Consider the following 24633-nt stretch of genomic DNA (forward strand, 5'->3'; position numbering starts at 1 on the left):
GGTAGGATAAAAATTCTCTTCTTTATCTGTTTTTAATTTTATGGATAATAGTGTTCATTCTCCCTGCACTCTTGAGGTTGCAGAAACTGTCTGTGGTGAATTTCCGCTTTTCGCAATAATGAAATTCAACCACAACATTTACACAGAAACTTGCTGGTTCTCTAAAACTGATAATTGTTTCAAAACTAAATTCTCTTTCAGAACAGAGATAAAAAATGCAATATAAGGCCAGCTGATGCTCACCATGTTAAAATGTGCAGTATTCAAAGCATCCATGGAAAAATTTGTCCGGGGCCCCTAATGTGGCAAAAATACACAACTCAACAGAGAATGAACAGGAGAAGCTAAAAATGTTGACTGTGACACTGAGCTCTATTAGAAGAGGTACAGATTGTTCTACAGTAGAATCATTATCATTACATGAGACTTTAAAACAATAAGTGCTGGTTGTCTCATATTATTCACCATTTGAAAGTGTTTCATAGCATCAAGGATATACTGTAGACTCGCTTTTGTTGGTGGAACAGGTCGTGTATCTATTTCAAATTTGAATTTTCTCTGGTTATTATTTTAGACCGTGAAGTTGATTCATGTAAGCCTCTACTGCGAGGTGTGCCTTACTAATTTGTCATTGTCATTAATTCTACTCTGGATTGTGAAATAGAGATATATACATGTTCATCATTATCTAATTCTGAACACTACAAATTAGCATAGTCATTAATGACATTGCTTGTTAGCATACATTATGCTACAACTGTCATCTAGATCATGTCCTCTACTTTAAAGTTAGATGCATCTTCTAATCAGGAAATATTAGATCAAAGAATAAATAAACATGCCTAAGAATCTTGAACTCACTTGGACTCATGACCTCAGAATTCCTGAAATCCTCGATATGGCCCTGCTTGTTAGGGTTTTAATAACAAACAGATGAATGAGACAGAAAAATTATTCTACCAGCTGGAATGCAATATTTACATTTATATAATCCTTTTGTATTTGTCTGCACTTTGCCTTGCACTTTTTTTAACAGTAGTTTTACAGCACAAACCACAGACCACGCCACATGGCATTAGATTCTACATCACTTGTGTATGAGACAAATAAACGTTTGAATGCCTTGAATCCATCCCAAGTGTAAACTCAGCCCAATCAAAACACAGACATGCATTAAATGACAGGAGAACATCGTGTACGCACATCACTATAGATGCAAGATAGATTTTTTTTAAACCAAGGCCACATTCAATTCAAAGCTATATGTGGGACATATTTCAGTATATATTCCCGTGTTGTTATAAACATGCCCTCTGTGTATGAGCCTTAGAAGCTACAACTCTTCAGGGATGATGTCATGTTTTCGAGTACGCAACCTGCAACATCCGGGTTCTGTCTCAGTGGCTCTGTGCTCTCAGAAGCTAACGTTAGCTAGCAAGCTGTCAAGCTGTCAAGTGGAGAGGCTGGGACAGACGTTTCAGCTTCCCCCTGGCTTGGCCACACAAAGCTCCGGCTCACAAATTTACAAGAAAACCTGGTAGAATATACTTTAGTTCGCCAGCTGAGATAATGTAATGCATCACGGGCGTACGCCAAGAGGGACCGCCGCACTTACACAATTTATATGCACTGAGTCTTGAGTGACGATTGCTCATTGCTAGCTAACTGGCTAGCTAGCCTAGCTAAACCGCCGCAAACCCCCTAGTTTCGTCGGTGTACCCTCTCTGGTGTGAATTGCGGCCAGTCAGTCCTACTCCCTGTCGCAGCTTCCGTTGCTGTCAACCGGTATTTTGGAAATTTGGTAAGTGATAAGATGTTCACTCTTGAGCCAGCGACTATAGGGGAACGTTGGGCAGTTAGCTACGTTAGCGAAGTTAGCATTGTAGCCATAGTACGTTAGCAAGGCCGAGGGCTCCCCTTGCCTGAGCGTTACGTTAACAGACCATGGCAGAGGGAGGCCTGTCAAAGTTAGCTGTGAGGGACAAGGGTCAAGGCCCGCAAGTAAGCAAGGCTGTTTGTTTATTTGGGTTGTGGTTTGGACTTTCTACAGAGATAACTTTTCGCCTTAATCCAACCGCAAAAGCTGTACTTACTGGGCAGATTCGTGGTGTACATTAGCTCACCACAGCGTTAGAGTTAGTGTTGGATTTGTCAGATCTCCTGAAATTGTGTGTGTGTTTATCGAGTAACTGGTCAGTCGGTTAGCTAGCGTTAGCTCTGCAGGCATGTAACGATAGCTTTAACTAATATAACCTCGCTAACCCTAGCTAGTGTGGTGAAGTGTTCTGCATTGCGAAGGTCAGAGAGATGCTGGTCAGCGGTGTATTCAAAACACGATTAAATAACTTAATTCGTGTTAGTACATTTCGTTCTAAACTTGATCAGCCAGTGGTTTATGGGCGTTTCAATTTGATCCAGACTAGTAGTGTTCCTAATAGGTAGCAAAAATGTGTACACAGGTCTGCTATTTTTAGACTGGAGCAGGGTGTCTGAACTCAGCTCTGAGATGCTAATCTTTTCTACAAATGGAAAGATTTTCTGATTTAATTTAATTATTTTTCAAAATTGTGCCCAGCTATACAGCAGGAGACATACAGAATGTGTACCTTTTGGAAAATTATTCCACATTTTCCCAAAAATTTAAGGTGTCTTTGCATAATACAGTGATTAGAAACAGAATTTTGTCTAAAAGTTTTTAAATTATTGCCTGTTGTGTAAAACATTAAGTGTTTGCTGTATCTTGTAAATAGATGTCTCTCTCTCTTATTTTTTCTTACAGGTTTTAAGAGGGACACAATGGGTGCATTTCTGGACAAACCAAAGATGGAAAAATATAATTCCCATGGTGAAGGTAACAACCTGAGGTATGGGCTGAGCAGCATGCAAGGTTGGCGGGTAGAGATGGAAGATGCACACACAGCAGTAATTGGTCTGCCTCATGGTCTCGACCTCTGGTCATTCTTTGCCGTTTATGATGGTCATGCTGGCTCTCAGGTGGCCAAGTACTGCTGTGAGCACCTGCTGGAGCACATCACCAGCAACTCAGACTTCCAGAGTGCTCTGCAGGAGGACCCCTCTGTGGACAGCGTGAAGAACGGGATCCGAACAGGATTCCTGCAGATTGATGAACACATGCGAACCATCTCTGAGAAGAAGCATGGTGTGGATCGCAGTGGCTCCACCGCAGTGGGAGTGATGATTTCTCCGAACCATATCTACTTTATCAACTGTGGCGACTCACGGGGGCTCCTCAGCCGGGGTGGAGCTGTGCACTTCTTCACACAGGATCACAAACCCAGCAACCCTCTGGAGAAGGAAAGGATCCAGAATGCCGGTGGCTCAGTCATGATCCAGCGAGTTAATGGGTCCCTAGCTGTCTCTCGAGCTCTGGGAGACTTCGACTACAAGTGTGTGCATGGAAAAGGCCCAACAGAGCAGCTTGTTTCACCTGAGCCTGAAGTTTATGCAATAGAGAGATGCGAGGGGGAAGATGAATTCATTATACTAGCTTGTGATGGCATCTGGGATGTCATGGCCAATGAGGAACTGTGTGACTTTGTCAGGTCAAGGCTAGAGGTGACAGATGATCTTGAAAGAGTCAGCAATGAAATTGTTGACACCTGCTTGTACAAGGTATGGCGTGTCTACAAAATCTACACTGACATTTTGTCACACGTGTCTGTTTTGGTGTCATGGATGATTTTCATGACCTCTATGTTTGTTTCTTAATTTTCCACAGGGAAGTCGGGACAATATGAGTGTTGTGTTAATCTGCTTTCCTGGGGCCCCAAAGGTATCTCCAGAAGCAGTGAAACGGGAGGCTGAGCTGGATAAATATCTGGAGGCCAGAGTAGAAGGTAGGGGAGAAAAATGATGTTTTGCCTTTGTAGACTATCATGAAAAGTTAGGCACTAACATAATAATTCCTTTTGTTTATCTTATTTTCCTTCAATGCAAACCCCCTTATTTTTAAAATATTTATTTTTTAAATAATGCTATCCTCAGTAACATTTATACTGATTGGAGAGTTAGCAAATGTTTATATGCCACGACTGTTTGTAGAGCCAGAGAAACATCCAAAGCCCCATTTTGAAGGAAGAAGTTGTTTTTCTTTGATTGACTTATGGTCACAGAGCATCCACAGTGGTCAGGAAGAACAGGATTTGAAAATAGGCAAACACCTTACTGAGTATAATCTAGGTATTCAGATGTGTTTTGTAACTATAGTGTAATGTGACCTGCTTCATTACACATGACTGCTGGGTTGTTGTTTTTTTGTTTTTTTAAATGTCTGATGCATATCAGTTATGTCATGCATTATAACTCAGGCAGGCCTATCAACATTTTTAAAGTGTTGTCTTATGTATGTTATAGAGAGTTTGAAGAGAGAAAGTGCAACAGACTTCATGTTCAGTCACTACAGAGACTGGCACATAAATTTTAGTGCCACTATTCTAATGTTTAAAGATTTTATTTAAAATTCTTTAAGCTCAAGTACTATTCTATTGGGAAAAATGTTACATACACTGGTAAGGCCGAAAAAGAAGTAACTCATCACATTGTTTAACACTTGATGTCATTTTGTCTAATTAGATGTTTTGGTCAGTAGACTTTGTTCAAGTCAGAGTTCAAGGTTTAATATATACAACCATCAACTGCCTTCACCCCATTGAGCAAAGGACTTAACTCATGTTTACAATAACAATCTTTTTTTTGAAAGAATTAGAGTCATAATTTCAAATTGGTGACAATCTGATCTTAACACAAATTGTTCCATGGTAACATGATGACCAGGAAAATATACTTCTCTACAAAACCCTTTTCTGGTTGATATTTTTCTATTTCATTTTCAGTAGGTGGCCATAGGTCTCAAAAATCGTTACCGCTCATCAAATTACCACTTAGTGTTTAACTATATAACCTTTATTCTTTCTATCAGAAGGCAAAGTCAAGGGAAGTCAGTGTGTTTTTATTTGTAGAGGCTGCAAATTCACCCCAGAGGGCTTTTCAGTCTATACAAGACCCTTTATCATTAGACTCTTGATTCACATGAGGAAAAACTCCCTCCAAAAAATGAAGAATCCTCAGGAAGAGCCATAGAAGAGGGATCTCTCCTCCATGGTGAAGAGACATGCAGTACTGTAGATGTTGTGTGTGTGAGAAAAACATAATATTTAAAGTATATGCACACACACAGCGACACAAGCGACACAACCCTGTTCTGTTCTTTCTCATTCTAAACATGATAAGTATGGGAGGTTTCAATCACAGTTTTTCTCTACTGTACATTCTTATACAGATAGGCTTTTTTTTTTCCAACATTGTTATTGCACAAATCACATCTATATTAGAAGCTCTCTTGTATGGTCTTATAAAAGGATCCAAAAGAAAATAATTTTGTTTACCAACAGAGATCATCAAAAAGCAGGGGGATGAAGGTGTCCCGGATTTGGTCCATGTTATGCGGACGTTAGCATCTGAGAGCATCCCGAACCTCCCTCCTGGTGGAGAGCTGGCAAGCAAGTGAGTGAGCTTTGTGCTTAGAATTGACGACGACAACTTCATCACATAATGACATGCTTTCCTTTCTGACAGTTACTGCCAGTTCAATCACTGGGTATCTTTTTCAATGTTTTTATTTTAATGAAACCCAACATTCAGTGTTTTTATACTTTTTCTTTCCCTCAGACGAAGTGTTATTGAAGCGGTGTACAACAAACTCAACCCCTACCGAAGTGATGACACAGTAAGTATCCCAGCTTGTCTTTAACTCCCAGCAGGTGTGCTTTGTTTGGAGTATGCATGCTTGTTGACATGTGACTAGCAAGTTTTAATCAATTTTATGCATGTCAATGGTATTCAACAAGGTGAAACAAGGGAAAAGACTTGTCGCCAAGTGAATTTTTTTAAAAATGCGATGACGAAGTGACCGGTTGAGGGTATCTTTTTGCCTTCTGCCAAGTTTATATGAGTCCAAAAAACAGAAAAAAGGGATGCAAGCACCAGTTGTTGTAATACTACAGTTTTTCTGTATGGCTGACACTTAGCAGAAAATGGTCCAGTTGTTTCTCTTGAATAATCATAGTAATTCTTCAGTCACAAAATCTGCTTTCATTTTGGCAAAGGACCACAAGAGCATTGCAGGTCCTGTGCCAAAAAGACTCAGTCTCATACCACATGAGCTGATTTGAATAATTCGTGCTCCCTTAATCAAAGAGGAAAGAGCTAATAAGTGAAATTATCTGGTGTTTGTGTGGATTGAAAAAAAAAAAAACTACATTCTCTGAGACACTGGTTTAAAAGCAGCGTTGCTCATAGTTCTTTGTATACAAGCAGGCCACAAAGCCAGTGCCCTCAGATATCATGCTTTTACATTTTCATCAGATAAGTTCACTGGCTCAGCTACATAACTGTACACATTTCATCTTGTCCTTGACTGGGAAATATTAGCGCTTTGTTTCAGTATTTCATGTTTGTATGAAGATGGAGTTCTTGATGTAGTTTCACATATTGAGTTATCACAGAGAGTAGTGTACCTTCAGAACTCCATCAAGCCCCTTGACTTCTTTGTATTATGTGGTGCAGGCTAAATAAAAAATGGGCTAAATTGAGGTTTTGTTTGCCATCAGGCTACACAAAGCTTCCCATGGAACAAAGTCAAATACCGTTTTCAGAAATGTTCACAAATTAATTCAAAGTGGCTCATAGAAACCCTACATAATATTTGTTTCTGTATTCATCCCTTTAATCGAGTAGTAATTTGAACCACCGTTGGCTGCGTGTTACCCTCAGGTCTCCAAGGACACATCTTTGTTATCTTTACACATCTGGATATTGTTCACTTGTTTGCAGATTTGCACCAACTTGGTCAAGCAAAAAGGAGTGAAATTGAACAGTTTTCTTAAAATTTCTACCATATTGTTAATGAAATTTAAATTTTAAGTCTGGCCTCATTTTTGGTGTCATGCAAATAAAATTTGGCATGTAATCATTGATTGGATTTGCATCAACATAGTAACTATACCTTAAAGAGAAGAAATATGACAGTTTCTTTGTTTTTATTCATCCTTTTTACAAGAAATGTGTGAGTCCTATGTAACAGTGAGGTTACTGTACATTTACCCCCCAGTGTACTGTCATTGCCTTTTTAAAAGACTTGTATTTGGCCTTTCCCTCCAGGTTCTCCTCTACAATTTGTCTACATTGGCCACATTCATTGTTAGTATTACTGTAGTTGCTGCAAAAACAAAGATACTGTCAGGGCCATGCTAGACAACACGTAGAACTGTGACTGAAGAGTTCTGTGGTTTTATCATCAGACCACAGATACATTTTGAGTTGTGTTCTCAGCCTTTATGTCCCATCTTTTCAATCAAACACCGTTCTGTACATGCAGCTCTTTGTTTTGTACTTTTAGGGTTTTTTTTTCTAGTTACCCTCGTGACATCTTTAAAATGGCTTTCACCTTTCACCAGTTCTTCATCTTCGCAGTAATCGGTAATATGTGTAGTGTCTCTGTCAGAGACAAAGATGTAGCTCTGTGACAAGAAAACCTAAAAGCCCATTATAAACTCACATCATACCACCACAAAATACAGAAAAGGCCATGGGATCATTAAAACAATGTGACTGATCACATTATATATTGAAACTTGTTAATAGTTTCACTGGCGGTCAATGTTATAGAAAAGCGCAACATAACTAAAATCTCCATAAGAAAGGATGTCAGATGTAATCAGAAACACAGCAGCTTACAGACTGCATATAGCCTGTGACAAAAGGTTGTCCCAACTGAATACAGCTTCAGATGCTCTGTGTGTAATCTGTGACTAACCATGTACTCTGTGGTAGGTATATTTAATTATCTCTGTGATGATAATGATTATACCTACACCAGAAATCATCACAATTTACAACTGTCAGTACCATATCTTGGAATTTAAAAGGGCTTTTTATTTTATTTTATTTTAAAGTTGTGATTCGTAACAAGATTCGTAACACGAGCTACTATACATAACGGCTGGACCATGTGCGCAATTTTTAGAAACAGCAGCAATCATAAAATTGACATTTTAAATACATGGAGACATCCCTTATTGCTATTATATCACCTTATTCTGCTGCTGAAATATCCACACCATGCTATTATACATTTATCTGTTTGGTTCACTTGTTCAAAGATAAAACATCAGTCAAAGTACCTTATAAATGATATTTTAAAAAAAATTCCATATAAATCCCAGCAGTGTAAGACACTATCAAATTTCAGATGTTTTTTGTATAATAACAATTCTAAAAAATCAGCATCACATCAACTTAAGTAGGGAGTTATAATGCTCTTTTTTGAAAGGTACAAAAATAAAATGATTATGGTCTGAATGCATTGAGGATTTTTGTTTGGCACAATGTAGGGAGGCACAGTTCTTTTGTTTTTGGTATTTGTTCATTTGTTTTTTGTTTTTTCACTGTTAAATTTCGCAAAAAAACATGTTGATTACCTAATTAATTTGCATTAATTATAGACCTTTCCTAAAACTGTAATGACAGTCGGCAAGCTGTGAAGTTAGTTTGTCTACTAACAGGCAGACCGGCTACAGACAGCTCACTCATTCTACCTAGGTAATGTTACAGAATGCGGAAACATTCGGGGAGTCCTGGTCAAGTTTTTTTTCCCTTGATCGTTATATATTGGCTATCTGCTGATACCAAAGACACAGCAGACCACTGCATGCTCAAACTACAATCTGAAGAGAAGATGAAACTTAACTCATCCCTAAAGAAAAAAATTGTGCTGAAGATGCTCAGCATGCACAGTAAAAATGAAACATATCAATATATATTATTGATTCAAATACTGGTTCAAGATAATCACAATGATGATGGCCCTAAATTATCATTTATCATGAAAGTTTAACTAACTGGGAGACCTCCTGAAATTTTGTATTTTGCTAATCCGGTCATCAGAAATATGAATGCACCTATATAATTTCTCATATTTGCTACTGTCTTTCGTTCATTCGTGTATGTGACAAATGCTCGCGCTGTAGAACCGTGGCCATTGTAAAGGAACGTGTGCTTGTGCAGTAAAGAGAGGATGTGCATTTGATTATGTTTATCTGACACTGATTCATTCCTGAAACTGCTCTGTAGCAACAGCTAACATACTTGTCGGCGGTGTGTCCTACAAGTAGTGGTAAAAAAAAAATGTTTTTACACCAGTTAAGAGAATAATGGTTAGCCATTCTGAGTATAAGCTCTTAAAATGTACTTACTGTACATAACGTATCTATTTTCATATTTGCTCTTCCAAATTTATTTATAAATTAGTAGTGAAAAGTCATAATGTTGGTCATTTGCAGTCAAAACTCATAATCAAGCGTGTTTTTAATTGTCTTTACCTACAGCAAATTACATGCTTGTTGGTCAGTAAGTTTCCATATCTTGTCACTTCGTTACAAAGCTAAAACGATCCCAAACCAGTCTGCTTTATTACTTGGTACCCCGTGTCACACTGTATTTTACAGCCTGATTCCAGTTCTGTGACTTGCACAGTTTTGCTTTCATCCGTGTTTGATCGTGTAGTATGACTGTATAGGTGGCATGTGTCCTGGTCTAATATATGAGTTCATCATATCCTGAGTCTGTCACATTTGGACATTGGGGACAAGTACATGTAAATTAATGCCAGCAGCACCTGTTTTAATTCAATTCAATCCAATTCAGTTTTATTTATACAGCGCCAAAGTAATCTCAAGGCTCTTTAGAGCAGGTCGAGACCGAACGCTTTTCTATTTTTTTTTATAGAGAGAGAGCTTCCATTTAGTATATAGGATAATCAACCACTAGAACAGTTGTTTCAAGTATTTAGATGTTTATGAGTTAAACAAACTGTTACATAAACTTAAGTCAATTACATAAACAAAGGGAAATATTGTGTGAATTATGATTAAAGCTGTATGCTTCTCTAGCATCTGTTATAACTTAGCAAAATATATCCACTCCTTTACAAACAACTTTTATTTTATAAGCATAAATAGAAGTTGGCTGTTGTTCAGTATAATTAGTTTGATAGTACTGCTGGTTTTCTGGTTGGGCTGAGAGGATGCTAAAATTATTGCATAGACCATACTTGTCAGTTTTAAATGATATTACTGAATATCTGAAACAAATAACTTATACAATGTTTGCATCAGAAGCTTTTAAATACTATTTAAATAAGCTTTAAATAAGCCATAATACACAACAATGTTTATAAACCATAATTATGTTTGACATCATCAGACAGTGAGTAATTTTATACAGCCATGGTGGATGGCTATTGTGTGTGCTTGACAAATTAATTAATGCTTCATCCATACATAAGAGTACATTTGGTAAAATAATAATAATATACCTCCAGATTATCTGTAAAAGTATTTACAACAGCATCAAAGATGTTGATGGGGTGGAATAATGGTGTTGATATTCAGCAACTCCTGGATGATTTTTATGATCTGTCAGTTTGTATGGTACATGCTAAAACCTGTCCAGCTCTTGATAGAGATCTCATGGATGTAGAGTCAGAGTCTGAAGGGTTTTTCCTTCCTCTCCCCTCTTATCAAGGACTCTGCATCCACAGACGACATGTGGTAACACAACCTCCTACCACTAACACAGCATAGAGTTTACAAACCACCATCCTCTCAAGACCCACAGCAGCTCAGCTCAGCAGTCTGTCTCACCGTCACTCTGAGCTTTTGGTTTCTAAGAAGGGAATTTCATGGGAGGAGGAGGAGGAGGAAGAAGAGGAGTTGCATGCACACAAACCTGGAATAGTGCAGCACCAGTCCACTCTGGAGTTCAGGATCCCCACCGTCTTGTCTCCCATTTTATGTTCACCCACCTAAATACTCTCCTCTAAAGTAACCCATAACAAGTGAGTCCACAAGGTTTTCTTTCTTTTTTGTTAAGTAATCAGCTTAAGTAGTAAATTTTTTTGCTGTAATTAATTTGATTCACATTTCCTTGTGTGTGTTTGTATATTTCTGTTTTTGTGAAGTGCAATTGTCCTGTACAAACAGCCTGTATTTAATGCAGCTTGATTTTAAGTTAAAAAATGAAAGAAATGAAAAAGAGAACCTTTTATGCACTATTTGCCTTTTCCTGCTCTTCTGGAATTCTAACAAATGTCTGTTCAGTGGATATTACTGCTTGTCCTCCAGGCACAATGTCTCTGCGCTTTTATTTTTCTTTCTGTTTTTGTTTTGTTTTTTTCAGTTAGTCTATGCTCCTTTAAGAAACGGGTAAATTGTATAGTTGACAGCACAGTAAGCTCTCTATATCAAACCATTTAAATCCTAATAATTTTTTCCCTGTGCTTTTTTATTGTATTTTATTTTTGTAAGTGGTTTTCTGTACATGCTCAAATAATAATGGCAAAGTGTTTCCTCAGTCATTTTGGAAGTGTGAAGCGAAAAATTAACTTTTTTTTTCCAATTCTTTGAAGTGTCTGATAAAACAAATACCCCTGTTAACATGTTTGTTTGTGCGGATAGATACTTGCAAGCGTGCGTGGGTGCTTGTGTGTATGTATGTGCGCACGTGTGTTAGTGTAAAGGCAGATCTGTACATGTGACTCTAATTTAAATTTGCTGAGGTGGTTCACACAACAGACCAGGCTGGAGTTTAAGGGAATTACCCAGTGGTTACCCATTGTCTTTTTTTTTCTTTTTCTTTTTTTTTTTTTCAGTCAGTGTTTCATATCAACCCAAGACAGGCTCTCACTACCTATTCCAAAAAGCTTTGGATAACAGAGTTTACATGCTGTTGCGCTATTTGAACAACTTCAAGCTATATATATCAGAACTATACTGTAACCTGAGATGACACAAGTAGTTCAGTTCACCCATGGTGCACAGTGATTTGCAGCTAGTCAAGTCTTGACTAATTTACACATGTATTGTGTCATATTTTAATATCACTTTCTAAACATTCATTGTTACCAGTGCCCACAGTGGGTGCCATATGATTTATGATCACTTTTTTCAGCTTTATTACAGCCTATGCCAAGTTTTTTTTTTCCCCCATGAGATTGAGTTTTTGTATGTGGTACAGATAGATTTTTAGCTTCTACCTTTAACATCTAATAATTTGACTGATGTGAACAGTTTAAGCACTGACTGTTTTAGAGAAAATCACCCATTACTAGTTTGCAAATAGGAGAAACTGTTGACTTGAGACTATTTTTCCCCTTTATTTGGACTTTCAAACCAAGAACAAATCCGCTAACTGCAATGAGTTCTCACGGATGTATAGCACCTTTTTATTCCCATTGAGTTTGCTCTGCTTAAAGCCCTCCCCTACGCCACCACAAGCCAGAGCACAATACAGTTTGCTGCTATAGTGTATGATCTGTGGGTTCTTTAGTTTTTTCAGTTAATTTCCCTCTCCTGAAAAGATGAATAGTAGTAGACTAAATCTGTATCTAACACACACACACACACACACACTCAGTAGATATATTTCTTGAAGAGAAATGGTTTTATTTCAGATTTATTTTCTGCCATTTTTTGTCTAAAATTGCATTGTTGGAAATTTATGTATGTATATATTTTTGACTTAAACTTTCAAGGAATAAATCATGTCGCTTGAGTTAGTTTTTTTTGCCATGGACAAGATGTGGTTCTGGTTTGTCTTGGGATGGATAGTTGAATTTTTGTGTGTTTTGGCAAACAAAGGTTTCCCACTAATCACTTAGGTGTCCCTCTGATCAACACTGAGGGGTTTCATTTATATAACACACAATAATAATGTGCTAAATTTGTAATTCCACATTTACCAAAATGACAATCCTAACTATTTCACCATATTTAGATTTGTGGTGGGTAGCAAATGATAAAATCTTTAACAAAAAACAGACTTTAACCCTGACTGTAATCCTAAATTAGCTGCTTCCTAATGTGCTTTTGTGGCAAAAGGCCAAAGATTGCTGAGATTTTGTAATCGTGAAGTCTATATTACAAGAAGTAACAATGTAACAGATAATTTAGTTGTAACCCTGCAAAAGATTTAAAAAATGTTAAGGTATTAAGAGAGCAATTTTATTTTCAAATTTCTAGTTGCTGTTAGTTTGTGTTAAAGGTACTCTGTGGAGTTTTTGACCACTGGTGGTGCTGTAGAGAAATGTTTTGAAGAGCGGGTCCTCGCTCTACTACCACATGCACAGGGACAAACACACAGGACAAGCACATGAGGTGACGTGAAACGTCTGCTGAGTGCAGGAGGCAGTAATGTGCGTATCAACAGTTGGTATCATGGTAACGTGGCATAAACGTACCACTGAACCAATAAAAGACAAAAAACTAAGCTGATGCAAAAAAGTGTGGGTTTCAAAACACAAAAAAAGCCTTTGAAAATGTGTGAGGGTTAAAAGTGTTTGTTAGGCCTTAAAGACAATGTTGTAAGCAATGTTGACTGTAAACCTAACTGTGTGCGATTACAGTGGAAACCCCACAGAGTACCTTTAAACAGTCATCTAACAAAAAACATGAATAACATAGTCATAATCCTGTAGATTTCCTGTTAAAGTGGTAGCTAACTTGACTGTCATGTCAAATAGGGAAATTGATTTCTTTGTATGTTTGTATGCATGAAAATGTGGTTTCACTGAATATACCCTCCCATGAAAAAGCAAAAATGGCAACAAAAAAATCAAACGACAAAAAAGTAAAAATGTCTTTAAACTCACTTCGTTTTGGTTTGAAGATTGCAGTATTGTATTTCTACCACAATGCTCACCAATACTTGTATACCTACTGTACTCACGTCATGTTAAATGAAAACTCTGAAAACTCAAGAGTGCTTGGAAAAAAGACTCAGTGCGAATGAAAATGCCTTTTTTTTTTTTTTTAGATTTATGTAAGGTTTCTATTTCATCTGTAAGCTATTTTATTTTTGCGCTGCTTTGCTTGTATTTGTTAAGTGACTAAATGTCTCTTTCATCAAACAGTTTTCAGCACCCATCTGCTTGTTGCAAATCTGGTAGGTGTTGATGACTCTTAAAGCAACATTTCATGCAGTTTTTCTTCAAGCTTAATAAAGAGCAAACATATTTCCTTGCATCTTGAGGCCATTGATACCCTCCCCCCCCCCCTCGGTTCCCCTGGACTGTCCTGCATTTTAGCCTGACAAACTGTACAGTTTATGATGTGGCCCTTATAATGATGCTGGTTAATTACCCAGTTTTATAACAGACTAATTCCACAGAATGAAAAATATAGGCATTCATGTTTTAATTTTTTTTTAAAAAAGACAATTGCTGTAGCTGGAATGTTAGCAGATCTGGACAGTGGCTTGGCTGTGATTTGTCACATCTGGGTATTTTCTTTAAATTATGTGTAAAAACAAAAACAAAACAAAAAAAACCCATCACATCCCTATTACTCCCCCATCCCCTACAAAAAAAAGAGAAAAAAAAGAAAAAGTCCCTAAGCATCTATTCTCCGTGTTTTTACTTTTCATAAACTGAAATACCTCATAACATTTATAGGAAGTGTTTTTGTCTCATGTTATGTAGATCCAAACTGTTCAGAAAGCAGTTCATTTTAATCAGAGCCGTTTTCTTATGGTTCTCCCCTAGAACTTATGATTTTTAACACTGATCTATTTGAGTGGGATAAGCCTGTGCTCGTGTACAGTATTTGACTGAATAGTGCTGATGTTAACAAAAACAAGTAATGATTTAAGTGGCTACTGCAGATGACAACTTAGTAATTAGAAACACTATTGGCCTTGTCGTGTAAGCTGATCCGCCCCCTCTCAAACAGTGCCCTCGGACGCTCACCTGTGTAACTTCACCGACTTTGTCCACTTGTGTGATGCTCGACTTAGCTCAAATCTAGAATTGTATCGAGAGTTCAGGGTTTTAGAAATGTGAGATGTGTGAGAAAATAGGTGTGACTAAATGACAATAGTCATATGCACTGATCATCTGTATAATCAGCTTTTTTTTTCTTTTTTCAGAAAATTGTTATTGTAGAAAAAAAGATTATAAAGCTATTTACAGAGTTACCTTTGGTTGCCTGGAATGCATCCTGTATATTCTTGTATGGAGGAATACCTGGCAGAAGTCGAAGAGATTTTAAACGCTTGCGCCCTCTTGTACATATTGATGTACCTCAGTTGTGGCGTTTACTGTGTGACCCTTAGCAGTGGTGGTTTATTTGTCCCCTTGCAGGGTGACCTGAGCCTCACTTTGCTGACCTTTTTCAGCTCATAAATAAGCTCACCGATTTGCCTTACCCAATCTCATGTTGCCCCCTAAAGTACTTGTTCAACAAAACACTATGAGGAGGAGTAATGCTGCTGACATTACACTCAAATAGATTAAAAACTAGCTTCATGTTAGGGTACTTAAGCTATCAACAAGTGACTTTTGTCCTGGTTGTCTCAAGGTACAACTTTTCAACGATCACTGGTTTGTATGCTTTTCCCCCTCCATGTTACCTTATTGAATTTCGGTCTTGAAAGCTTATTTAACTTTCCACTGCAGATGATGTCATACTTTTAACAAATGCAAGTGTTTTAACATGGTAACCTCGTAAGCATTCAAAATGTGCATACATACATTCATGTCTGCTATATTTATGATTACATTCAAGAATAGCTTTAGAGTGCTGTAGATAAGTATTGTCAATGTTGATTCAAATGCTTCTCAGAGGCCTCTGTGAGTGATTTTACAAAGTTCAATAATTGTATATTTTGTATTATGTTCTAGCTCCAAAGGAATGGCAGAAAAAAAGAAAAATGTTTAAAAAGCTTTGTTCCCGGAACTAAATTGTACTATTTGTGTTGTTGATTGAACAAATTGCATTCCTTGCTTGTGAATTGATGCATTTCTCTCCCCGCTCCTTAAATTTTCTCCCCTTCTTTCCCTCCTTTCTTTCATTTTTTAGCCTTTGAAGTTTGAATAAAATTTCTAGTTTGCAGAATGTATTACTAAATAAATGGGTTGTCATCTTGTACCTCTCATTTCATCACTTTTTATCTGTTTGGGCCTGTTGCACAAGTGAGACTTTTTACAATTTTAAAGAAAAAAATCAACTAGTATAATACAGTCTACAGTGAAAGCTGGATTATATAACTATATAGTTATATAAGGGTATAGTTAAGGGTGTCTCTACTGTAAGAGCCAGGGATGAATGGAGGGTATGAATTTCTGACACACTTGTTGATAACAGAAAAAGAAGCTTTATTTTTTGTCATCACATGACTCCCGACACAGGTTGTTGGTTATTCCTCTAAACCTGTGACAAAGAAGAAGCTGCAGAAATGGCAGTGACTGCATCTCTTCTCTAGTTTGGCATAATACTTTTTTCTTTTTTAATTCTTTTTTCAGTAGATTAAGGAACTGTACCGTAAATCTATTTCTGGCAGTCCTCATGTTAGCAGTTTGACTCATGTATTATTACCTCTACATCTGAGTCACAGGACTAAGCATTTGATTTTCCAAAGCAAAACCTTGAAGGTCATTCAACAATACTTACAGCTGTTCTGAAGGTGTTTCCTGAATCCTTAAAGAATCAACTGGATGAAAGAAATATTCTGTCTGCTGCACAAAACATTATCTACTTCAGAATTTTTATAGCACGGATCACAATGTACAAAAATTCTCATCAGTTATGTTGGTATGGTATGTGATGTTTCTTTCTGATATTCTGTATTTTTATTCAGTATAAAGGGATAATATTTGAGCAAAGACTTATGCCATTCCAAGCAACTGGTTATAGAAAATACAGTTGCAGTGTGAGAAACAAAAGACTGAATCAAAATCTAAAAATAGAATATTTTCATCCAAATGTTAGAAGAGTCATAAGGATTCAGGAGATACCTTCAGAGCAGCTTAGGTCTTGTTGAACAACCTTTAATGAATGGGTATTTATGTTTTGGAGAACCTATGCTAATCTCTGTGACTCAATTGTTATTGTAATACATGAGAGGCACAGATAAATGCTGTCCTCATGTTACACGTTGAATCTCAGCATGTTATTTTCAAGCCTCAGTTTGTGTATGATCATTAACAAACCCTTTCATCACTGCATGTTTCTGAGCCCCATGAGCCCTCTAAAGCGCGGCGGTGTTGTTGACTCGTCCGGGTATCAGAGTTGTGTTTGTCTCGCTGGCTTTTTTTTGCCAGTGTGTGGCGAGTGCATGTGAGGGGCTTGAGCTCAGAGTATGGGTCAGGGCAGTCCACGGCCACTGGGATTAAGAACCGTGGGAGGGATTACTTTAAATGTCAACATAATGTCATGAGCTGTGTTAGAAGGTCAAACGTTCAAACGGTGCTCAGTGGCGAGCAGTTAATAGATCAGGTACAATTTGGATTGTTGTGGCTCCTGCAATGAAGTGCTAGTCACTTCATCGCAGGAGCCACAACAATCCAAATGCGATGAAGTGACTAGCATGCTAAAAGAAACTATTTTTGGAGTATATTTTTGTGTAATATTAAGAGGTACTGAAGCAAGGTTAGATTTATTGTGCAGTTTGAAGTGTTTTCATACTCCCAACAACTGTTAACACTGCCTAATTACATGTAAGTGTACATTTCATAAATGACTGTTTTTCTCAGTGAGGGGTATCTATTATCCATCTATAACAAAATGTCTCCCATACTGTAGTTTTCTCTTTGTAATCAATATCTGACTGATCAATTGCAAAAACAACTTCCTACTCAGGCAGCCATTTAGCCAGAGGGGGGCAGTGTTAATAGCTGAAACTGATTAGAAACACCAACAGTGGCATTCTCACTGCCCTCTGAAAGTTAATTGATAGAAATAGCTATTGTTTGTGTATTGAATAGATGATGACAGTTTTTAGTTGCATAAAACAACAACATTTAACACTCTTGACTTTTAAAGGTGTTAAGTCATAATATTGTGATTGAATGCATAGACACAAGCAGCACGTGTTCTCTTCACATAGTGACAAATTAATGTTAATGGCCATTGCTAATGTGTTGTTGAGCACTAAAATGCATCCCTTCTGTTTTTCTGGGAACCTCTCTGTTTGCTAGCAGTGTACTCTTCGATTTAAATATACTGAGAAGGAGAACACATCCTCACTAAATTGAGAAAAATCATGACTCCTATCTAAAACAAGCTTTTTTTAGCCTGTCCGTCCCTTTTTGAGCCATTTGCACATTAGAACTGCACAGAATGTGACTCATTAGATCCCGGACCACCTGTGCACCCCTAATGAATCACGCTGCCCTTATGGTTCTCCACATCAAAAAAAAAAAGTGCCCATGTCGGCAGAGGCCATCATCAAATGGAGCTGGCTCGTCATCTGCCTGCCATTGTTTAGCGCATGTCATGCTCTGCTTCGCATGGCGGAAAAACCCATTTGAGCTTGACTAATGCAGCCATGCAGACACAGCAGTAAGAGGTGGGGGTGGTAGGGCACACATACTCTGTGGATGGTCTCCACGCTGAGGTCACTGAGCTCCACATTTGCTAATTTGGCTTGGAGTGCACCAGGAGCCAGATTTCTCAGCATTGCTCTGAAAAAAAGGAGGGGAAAAGGTGATTGAATTAAGCACAAGGAAGCAAGGGAAGGGTTGTCTTTATTGACGAGACATTGCTTGATCGGGATCAAATCAAATAACATCTACTTTCTGTTTTCTGAAGCTGCTGCTTCTCCTCCACCCGCCATGCTTTCCGTCTCCATTTCCTCTTTCTGTGAGTGTTCTTGTTGCCCGAGGTCAGTTTGTCACAGAGAACACAAGCTTTTCTCACTTGGCTGCAGCGATTCAATGATTGGTGTGTACAAACAAGCATATCAAGCGGGGATGACATGTACCCACCTCCCCACCCTCCTCTCTCCTACAGACATTGAACATGTCCTTCCTGCTCCCTCTGTTACCATCTCTCTCTCTCTCTCTCTGTCTCTCACTTATACTCAGTAGGAGTGAGTGTCCCCTGCATGAGGTGGGTTACACAAGCTGCTGCCCTGGGAATCCCGGGCCAGCTCATTATCCTGCACCCCTGAGACAAAGCTCACTGTAAATTAGGACATCAAACGATGCAGGCTCGTTAAAGAGCCACAGATACACTCATTAGCATCAGCACCTTTCCTTGTTAGAGCCTGTATCAGCATTCGCTCCCACTGCCACCACGTTGTGTCCTGTCATTCCTCCACACTGACTGGAAGATTTAGGATTAATGTCAGCTCTAGCCAGCGGGTCAGCACTGTTGTGGTTCAGATACAGGACTGATTGATCAGTGGTGGCGGGAAGCTGGGGAATTTGTTGACAGCTGCCCACGATCCCCTCCACTCTTATCCATATTTCATTGTGTGGAAGAGGAAAAAATAAAACCTTGTCTCAGAATAACTCTCGTCTGGCAAGTGGCTGACTAGTTGTGTGTCACAGCTACAGGGGATGGACAAGATAACTGAAACCTCTTTCAGATGAACCAACAGTCTCTTTCTTTACACTTCCCTGAAAAGTAAATATGTAAATATGATTGTTGGACAGACCAGTATTTAAGCCATAAAAGCCAGTTAAAGGAGGTATTTGTGAGTTTTGCTATTGCTACGTCACCAACATTAGCATTACCAGCTGTTTACCTACCAGTCTAGAAGAAATGTTGCTAGTTCAGCATCAAACTTTACTTACAAGCTGCAAGCTGTCTCCAGCGGTGGAAAGTAATGGCAATGGTTCGCCTCTAGATCTATCACTTCTTTCTTCTACTTAAGTTAGCATGCTAAACAGCTAGCCCTGGCCTGGCTCACCTGTCTCGTCACTTTATGATAGTGACTCACTATAGCATCCAGACAGCACTGAAGATGTTGTTCTAACGTCTTTAAAACTCAACAATAGCTGAATCTCTTGGCAAGCAACCATCACCACCACACACTCCCGACAAGAAACCATGTTAGGCAGCTGAGAAAACTTAGACATAGCCCCTTCAAATGTACCCTGTGGAGTTTTTGACTAATAACACTATTCGGCAATGTTTTGGTGGCAGTAACATGTCAATAAACTTAGCAATACACCAACAAAAGTAAAGAAGACTGTAAGCAAGTAAACATGTATCCGAACAATACTTTAAACTATGAAAATTGATTTTTTGAGTAAAGAATTGCATTTCACACATTTTTAGATCTCAAGGATACATACAAAGTGTTTTGGTGAGAAACCCTGAATGTAGTCTGTTTTGACTGTTTAAAATACTCCGCAGGGAACCTACAAAGCTCTGATCACACTTCAGGACCGACATCAACAGCTGTAGACTTGCATGTAAACTATGCTAGTAAACATGATGGCCGACCCCCTGATAGCAAGAGCTCATTTGTATTTGTATGTGTATATTTGGCTGAATAACATAGAAAAATGTAAAAAAAACAAACAAAAAAAAAAAAACAACAGTGTGTATGACCAATGTATTCCACATCAGTGGACTATATTAAATACATATGGTGCACGAAACCAGTGCCCAGCTCACTTTTCGGACTGCGTACTTGTTGTGTGGACAGTCTGTGCTGTCTCACAGGAGTCTGTGTGTACCTGTGTGGACTTGAGCAGATGATTAAATTTACATGAAGGCATAGATTGGCCTTAACTCATGATTCCCAGCCTGTGAAAAACAATTAAAATGCCTTCTATTACAGGGCAGGGTGCTTTCTAAAGAGGCAGCCCTTTGAATCTGACAGAATCCCGTTCACTGATATTTATCTTAATATGTCTTGCAATCACTGTGTGATTGTGAATTATGCCTATATTGCTGGATCATCAGTTGAAAACACTGCAAAATTATGAAATGTGGCAAGGAATCTTAAAATACAAGTCTTAACTGTATTAAAGAGGAGCAGTGGTCACAAGTGGATGCCAACATTGACTGAAGAACACTTACTGTTGTATTTGTGTAACAAGCCCACAAAGTGCGGTCTCAGAAGTAACAAATTGAGGCCTCAGCAAAACCCCTCAGAATTCACCGCAAGCATATAGAACTGTAAGAGTGGAATTCAATTTTGTCTGTAAAACAGGTTAAACACCAGTTTATCGATGAGGTTCTCTTAGATGTGTTTTTTTTTTTCTGGATGGTTAGGCACTGCTAAAGGCATATGGTATTTGTTCAGTACCTTTGTGGCAGTCTTCTGTCAATCCATACCAGCAATTTTCTTCATTACGCTGTACGTCTAACACCAACCATTGTCCTTTATTGTGAAAATGTGACTGATAGCAAATTGTTTTTCTTTTGTGCCTGTGAAGCCTTTTCTCATTTCCAGCATGCTCCCTTGTCTGTGATTGGGCTGTGGTGAGATGGAAATGTTCATGACTGTCTGTGGGTGTCTTGTCATCGTGCCTTCTCAGTGGGCCCTCAACCGTTAATGGCTCTTTTTTTTTTTTTTTTAAATCATAGCATCACCAGGTGTTAGTCTCTCTTTTTGTTTCTTCGTACCAGTCAGTCTTTTTCATCTCCTCTGCATGCTGCCTGACATCTGGTCGCATGCAGCCCATGGGTGATTGAGTCAGTCCTTCTGCATGCCTTCAGTTCACCTCATCTGTATCTATAAACTTCACTTCATCTGCACCCTGCTCTTCTCCTCCCCAGGACCCAGACATCCTCTTCTTCCGTGGTTTCAGCTAAAACAAGAGCTAATCAGAGGGTGTCAAGCAAGCATTTGTTGTCACATGTTTGTCCATCATCATAATTAAGCATCTGTTCTCACTTCTTCGTGATTTATTGAACGTGGTTTCAAGTCAAGTTACACATCTGATTTGTCCAACTAGCCATTCAACATTTGATTTACCCATTTTAAGATTAACTTATCCACACCTGTCATAGCATAACGTCATTCCAAACAGTGGCTTAAATACTAATTTTAATACTGTATGAGCACTGGGCAGAGATGAGAATTTAACCAGTCCTCTATCATGCAGCTTATTTTATCTGATCATTCTACCTCTAAATTATTATGGATGAATTTGATTGGAGAAGAGCTGACAGTCAGATATACACATGAATCATAGCAGTGTGAGATTCAGCAACACATCACTGAAACAGGCTCAAGACAGTGTCATTATGAAGGTGCCTTGACTTTAGAGTTAAGTCATTTGCTCTGAGTCTCCATTTCAAATTTTGTTTCCATTAACTTATTGGCCAACTGGATATCAACATTATTGATGAATCTAAGTGAGATTTCTCTTTCGTTTTGGTCATCCCACTACCCATTGGTGACATTTCCTGCAAAGTAAACATTAAAGTTCAGTAGAGATTTTTATAACAGGTTGTGTTGTTAGGCGTGGTGCAGAGATAAGAGAGAGCGGTGCTGAGGCCCAAGGCTCAGACAGAGGCAGATGAGCAGTATGAACCTGTGAAATTCACCAGTGCTAAAAGGAAATTAGAAAGGACAGCATCATCATGGCCAGCTAGAATTAGTGCTATAACACCTGCAGAGAAAAATCTGCTCCATGAGAGGACTGGCACTGCATTTGTTTTATTCCCTAGTCTGACTTCCTATACTGCATGTTGTTTTACTTTGCAATGATCCATGCAGCAGTTAAGTGACATCTTATTGTTACTCACTTATCCACCAATTGTGCTATACATTTAAATCCCCAAATAATTTCAGCGTATGGAGGAGCACAGATGGTTTACATGTGATGTTTGGAAGTTCTTACATTTTACTTTATCATGGCTCCAAAAACACATGACTTTCACAAAGGTATCTTACCAGTTGGGCTCTTGGGGTATCGCCACTTGCAGTTTAATAGGAGACTCATCTGTTTTAGCTTTTGCTGCTGAGAGCTTTATTATTATTTTAGTCCTCTTTTGCACTTCATCAGTTTCATCTGTCAGATCAGAGCTTCTTCCTGCAAATAGTTAATCAAGATGTGAACCTACTGAGGTACTGCTTTTTTTAGTATGTGTAAATTTCTATCCCTTTACATCACACACTATAAACAGTACATCAGGCAGCTGTAACAGTAATATTTACTGTGACTGTCCATGGCTGCGGCATCCACTACTGCAGCTGTGTTTGCCGCTGTGCCACTGTTTTGTCTCTGACTGTGTATCCACTCACGCACATATAGGACTTACAGGAAAGAAAGGATGTAGTCATTGTATGACTGTTTGTAGTCACGTTAAATGTTAAGAGGCATTACACGAGGCTTTGAGCGTACTTTTTTCAAAGCCCTCCATTCATGGTGCCAGTACGCCTGACTCAAGAGGAATCAAGTGGGTTGTGTTCCTCAGTTTTTCTTGGTCCATCACACAACTCTGTTGTGCTTTTGTCATTTACTAACCTCACCACACGACATGTAACTGAATAGTCTGTGGTAAACAATGGTGCTGAGCTAAGTTGCTGGTTCTCAGGCTGTGTCTCCCCAAGTGAACAAGCAGTAGGTTTATTTATTTATTTATTTTTTAATCCCTGCTGCACGACCACAGAATATTTTACCAACACAGACTTTGGATCAGCACTTACAAATTCAGAAGCTAACACTGAACTGTACTGTACTCTACTGTTGATCTCCAGGCCATGTTTGAGCTCTGAGGAATTGATAAGAACATCTCCAATATCTTGAGTGACATAACATTGTTCTGTGTGAAATGTGTTCCATGAATAAAACATTGAACACAGTGGTCACCTCATTGTATGTTGTGTTATGTGAAAGCCATTGTGAGTATTCCTAACTGTGTTGTAGGTCAGCAGTGAATTAAGACATGGCGACAGTGCTTCCCTCAAGTGACGTGTGAGAGGTTAAGTGTCTTCTCTCTTTGTTTCTGTCATAATCTTCCACTATATCTTCCTTCCCACCTCCCACAGATACACTCATTCTCATATAACACATTGCAATTTGCTTTTCTTACACTTGAGTTAAGTACAAGAATGGAAAAGGTCAGAAACTGAGCAGCCTGACTACGACGCTTCAGTTTTCTGAATGAATGTACATTTATGTCTTCATTGTGTAAGAATACTGAGTGACTAAATGTCAGCTGTAAAGAATCTCTTGCTTGACAGTGTGCTGAATAGTTTTCTGACTCAGTAACATCTTACTTGAATTTATATGCTCATACACCCACATTGCACCACCTTATTCCATTTAAACTATGTGTCCTCACAGCCATTAACCTTGGCTTGCATACACAGTGTCTTACATAAACACAACTGTTTGTGGCATTCCTTATTACAGTATGACAAATACCATATGTTTATGTTTATTTTGGGGGTTTTGAAAAAATTGTTGAATCCACATGATCCCCAGTTTTATGAACATATAGTTAAAACCTGCATTTATTTCCCTACCACAAAGTACACACTGCATTTCCATTTAGATCAGGCTCTTGATACAGAAAATAAAAAAATCTCTTCATTTGTTCATCTTAACTAGTTGCATTATGTTAAAAAAGAACAAAAACTTATTATACTGCTGACTATGAAATAGTTAAATTACCTTGAAATAGACAAGTTTCTGTCATTTTCTTTATCAGATGACTGTGTGTATATTAGTATGTTTGTATGAATAGTCAAGCCACACAATGGTAGTAGTTTTTTTTTTTTTTTTTTTTTACTTAAATAATAATATAATATGCCTTTCAGCCTGGTAATCACACTTACATGGAACTGGAAACGGTGTCATGGAAAGAA

General features: G+C 38.3%; 1 protein-coding gene across 2 annotated transcripts; it reads left to right on the plus strand.

Annotated features, from left to right (window-relative positions):
- The first annotated feature begins 1387 nt into the window (after positions 1 to 1387).
- Positions 1388 to 24551, plus strand: ppm1aa (protein phosphatase, Mg2+/Mn2+ dependent, 1Aa). 2 transcript variants are annotated; one of them, XM_018690191.2, is made up of 6 exons: positions 1388 to 1801; positions 2780 to 3633; positions 3740 to 3857; positions 5412 to 5523; positions 5689 to 5746; positions 21591 to 24551. In XM_018690191.2, exons 2-6 carry the CDS (start codon positions 2797 to 2799, stop codon positions 21624 to 21626), a joined length of 1161 nt encoding a protein of 386 aa, XP_018545707.1. In that variant the 5' UTR covers positions 1388 to 1801; positions 2780 to 2796; the 3' UTR covers positions 21627 to 24551. The 2 variants fall into 2 exon arrangements, with proteins under 2 accessions (XP_018545707.1, XP_018545709.1); XM_018690193.2 differs by lacking the exon at positions 21591 to 24551 and adding an exon at positions 10603 to 16001 and having other exon boundaries at positions 1389 to 1801.
- The last annotated feature ends 82 nt before the right edge of the window (positions 24552 to 24633 follow it).

Source organism: Lates calcarifer, linkage group LG19 (genome assembly GCF_001640805.2).
Source record: "Lates calcarifer isolate ASB-BC8 linkage group LG19, TLL_Latcal_v3, whole genome shotgun sequence".
Classification (NCBI taxonomy): Eukaryota; Metazoa; Chordata; class Actinopteri; family Centropomidae; genus Lates; species Lates calcarifer.

What these genes read in the sequence shown, in the direction of transcription:
- ppm1aa (XM_018690191.2), top strand. Translation starts at nt 2,797, where the DNA reads ATGGGTGCATTTCTGGACAAACCAAAGATGGAAAAATATAATTCCCAT. An exon ending in TCTGGAGGCCAGAGTAGAAG is followed by an intron (nt 3,858 to 5,411) that starts GTAGGGGAGAAA and finishes GTTTACCAACAG; the next exon opens with AGATCATCAAAAAGCAGGGG. An exon ending in CCTACCGAAGTGATGACACA is followed by an intron (nt 5,747 to 21,590) that starts GTAAGTATCCCA and finishes TCTCCTCCCCAG; the next exon opens with GACCCAGACATCCTCTTCTT.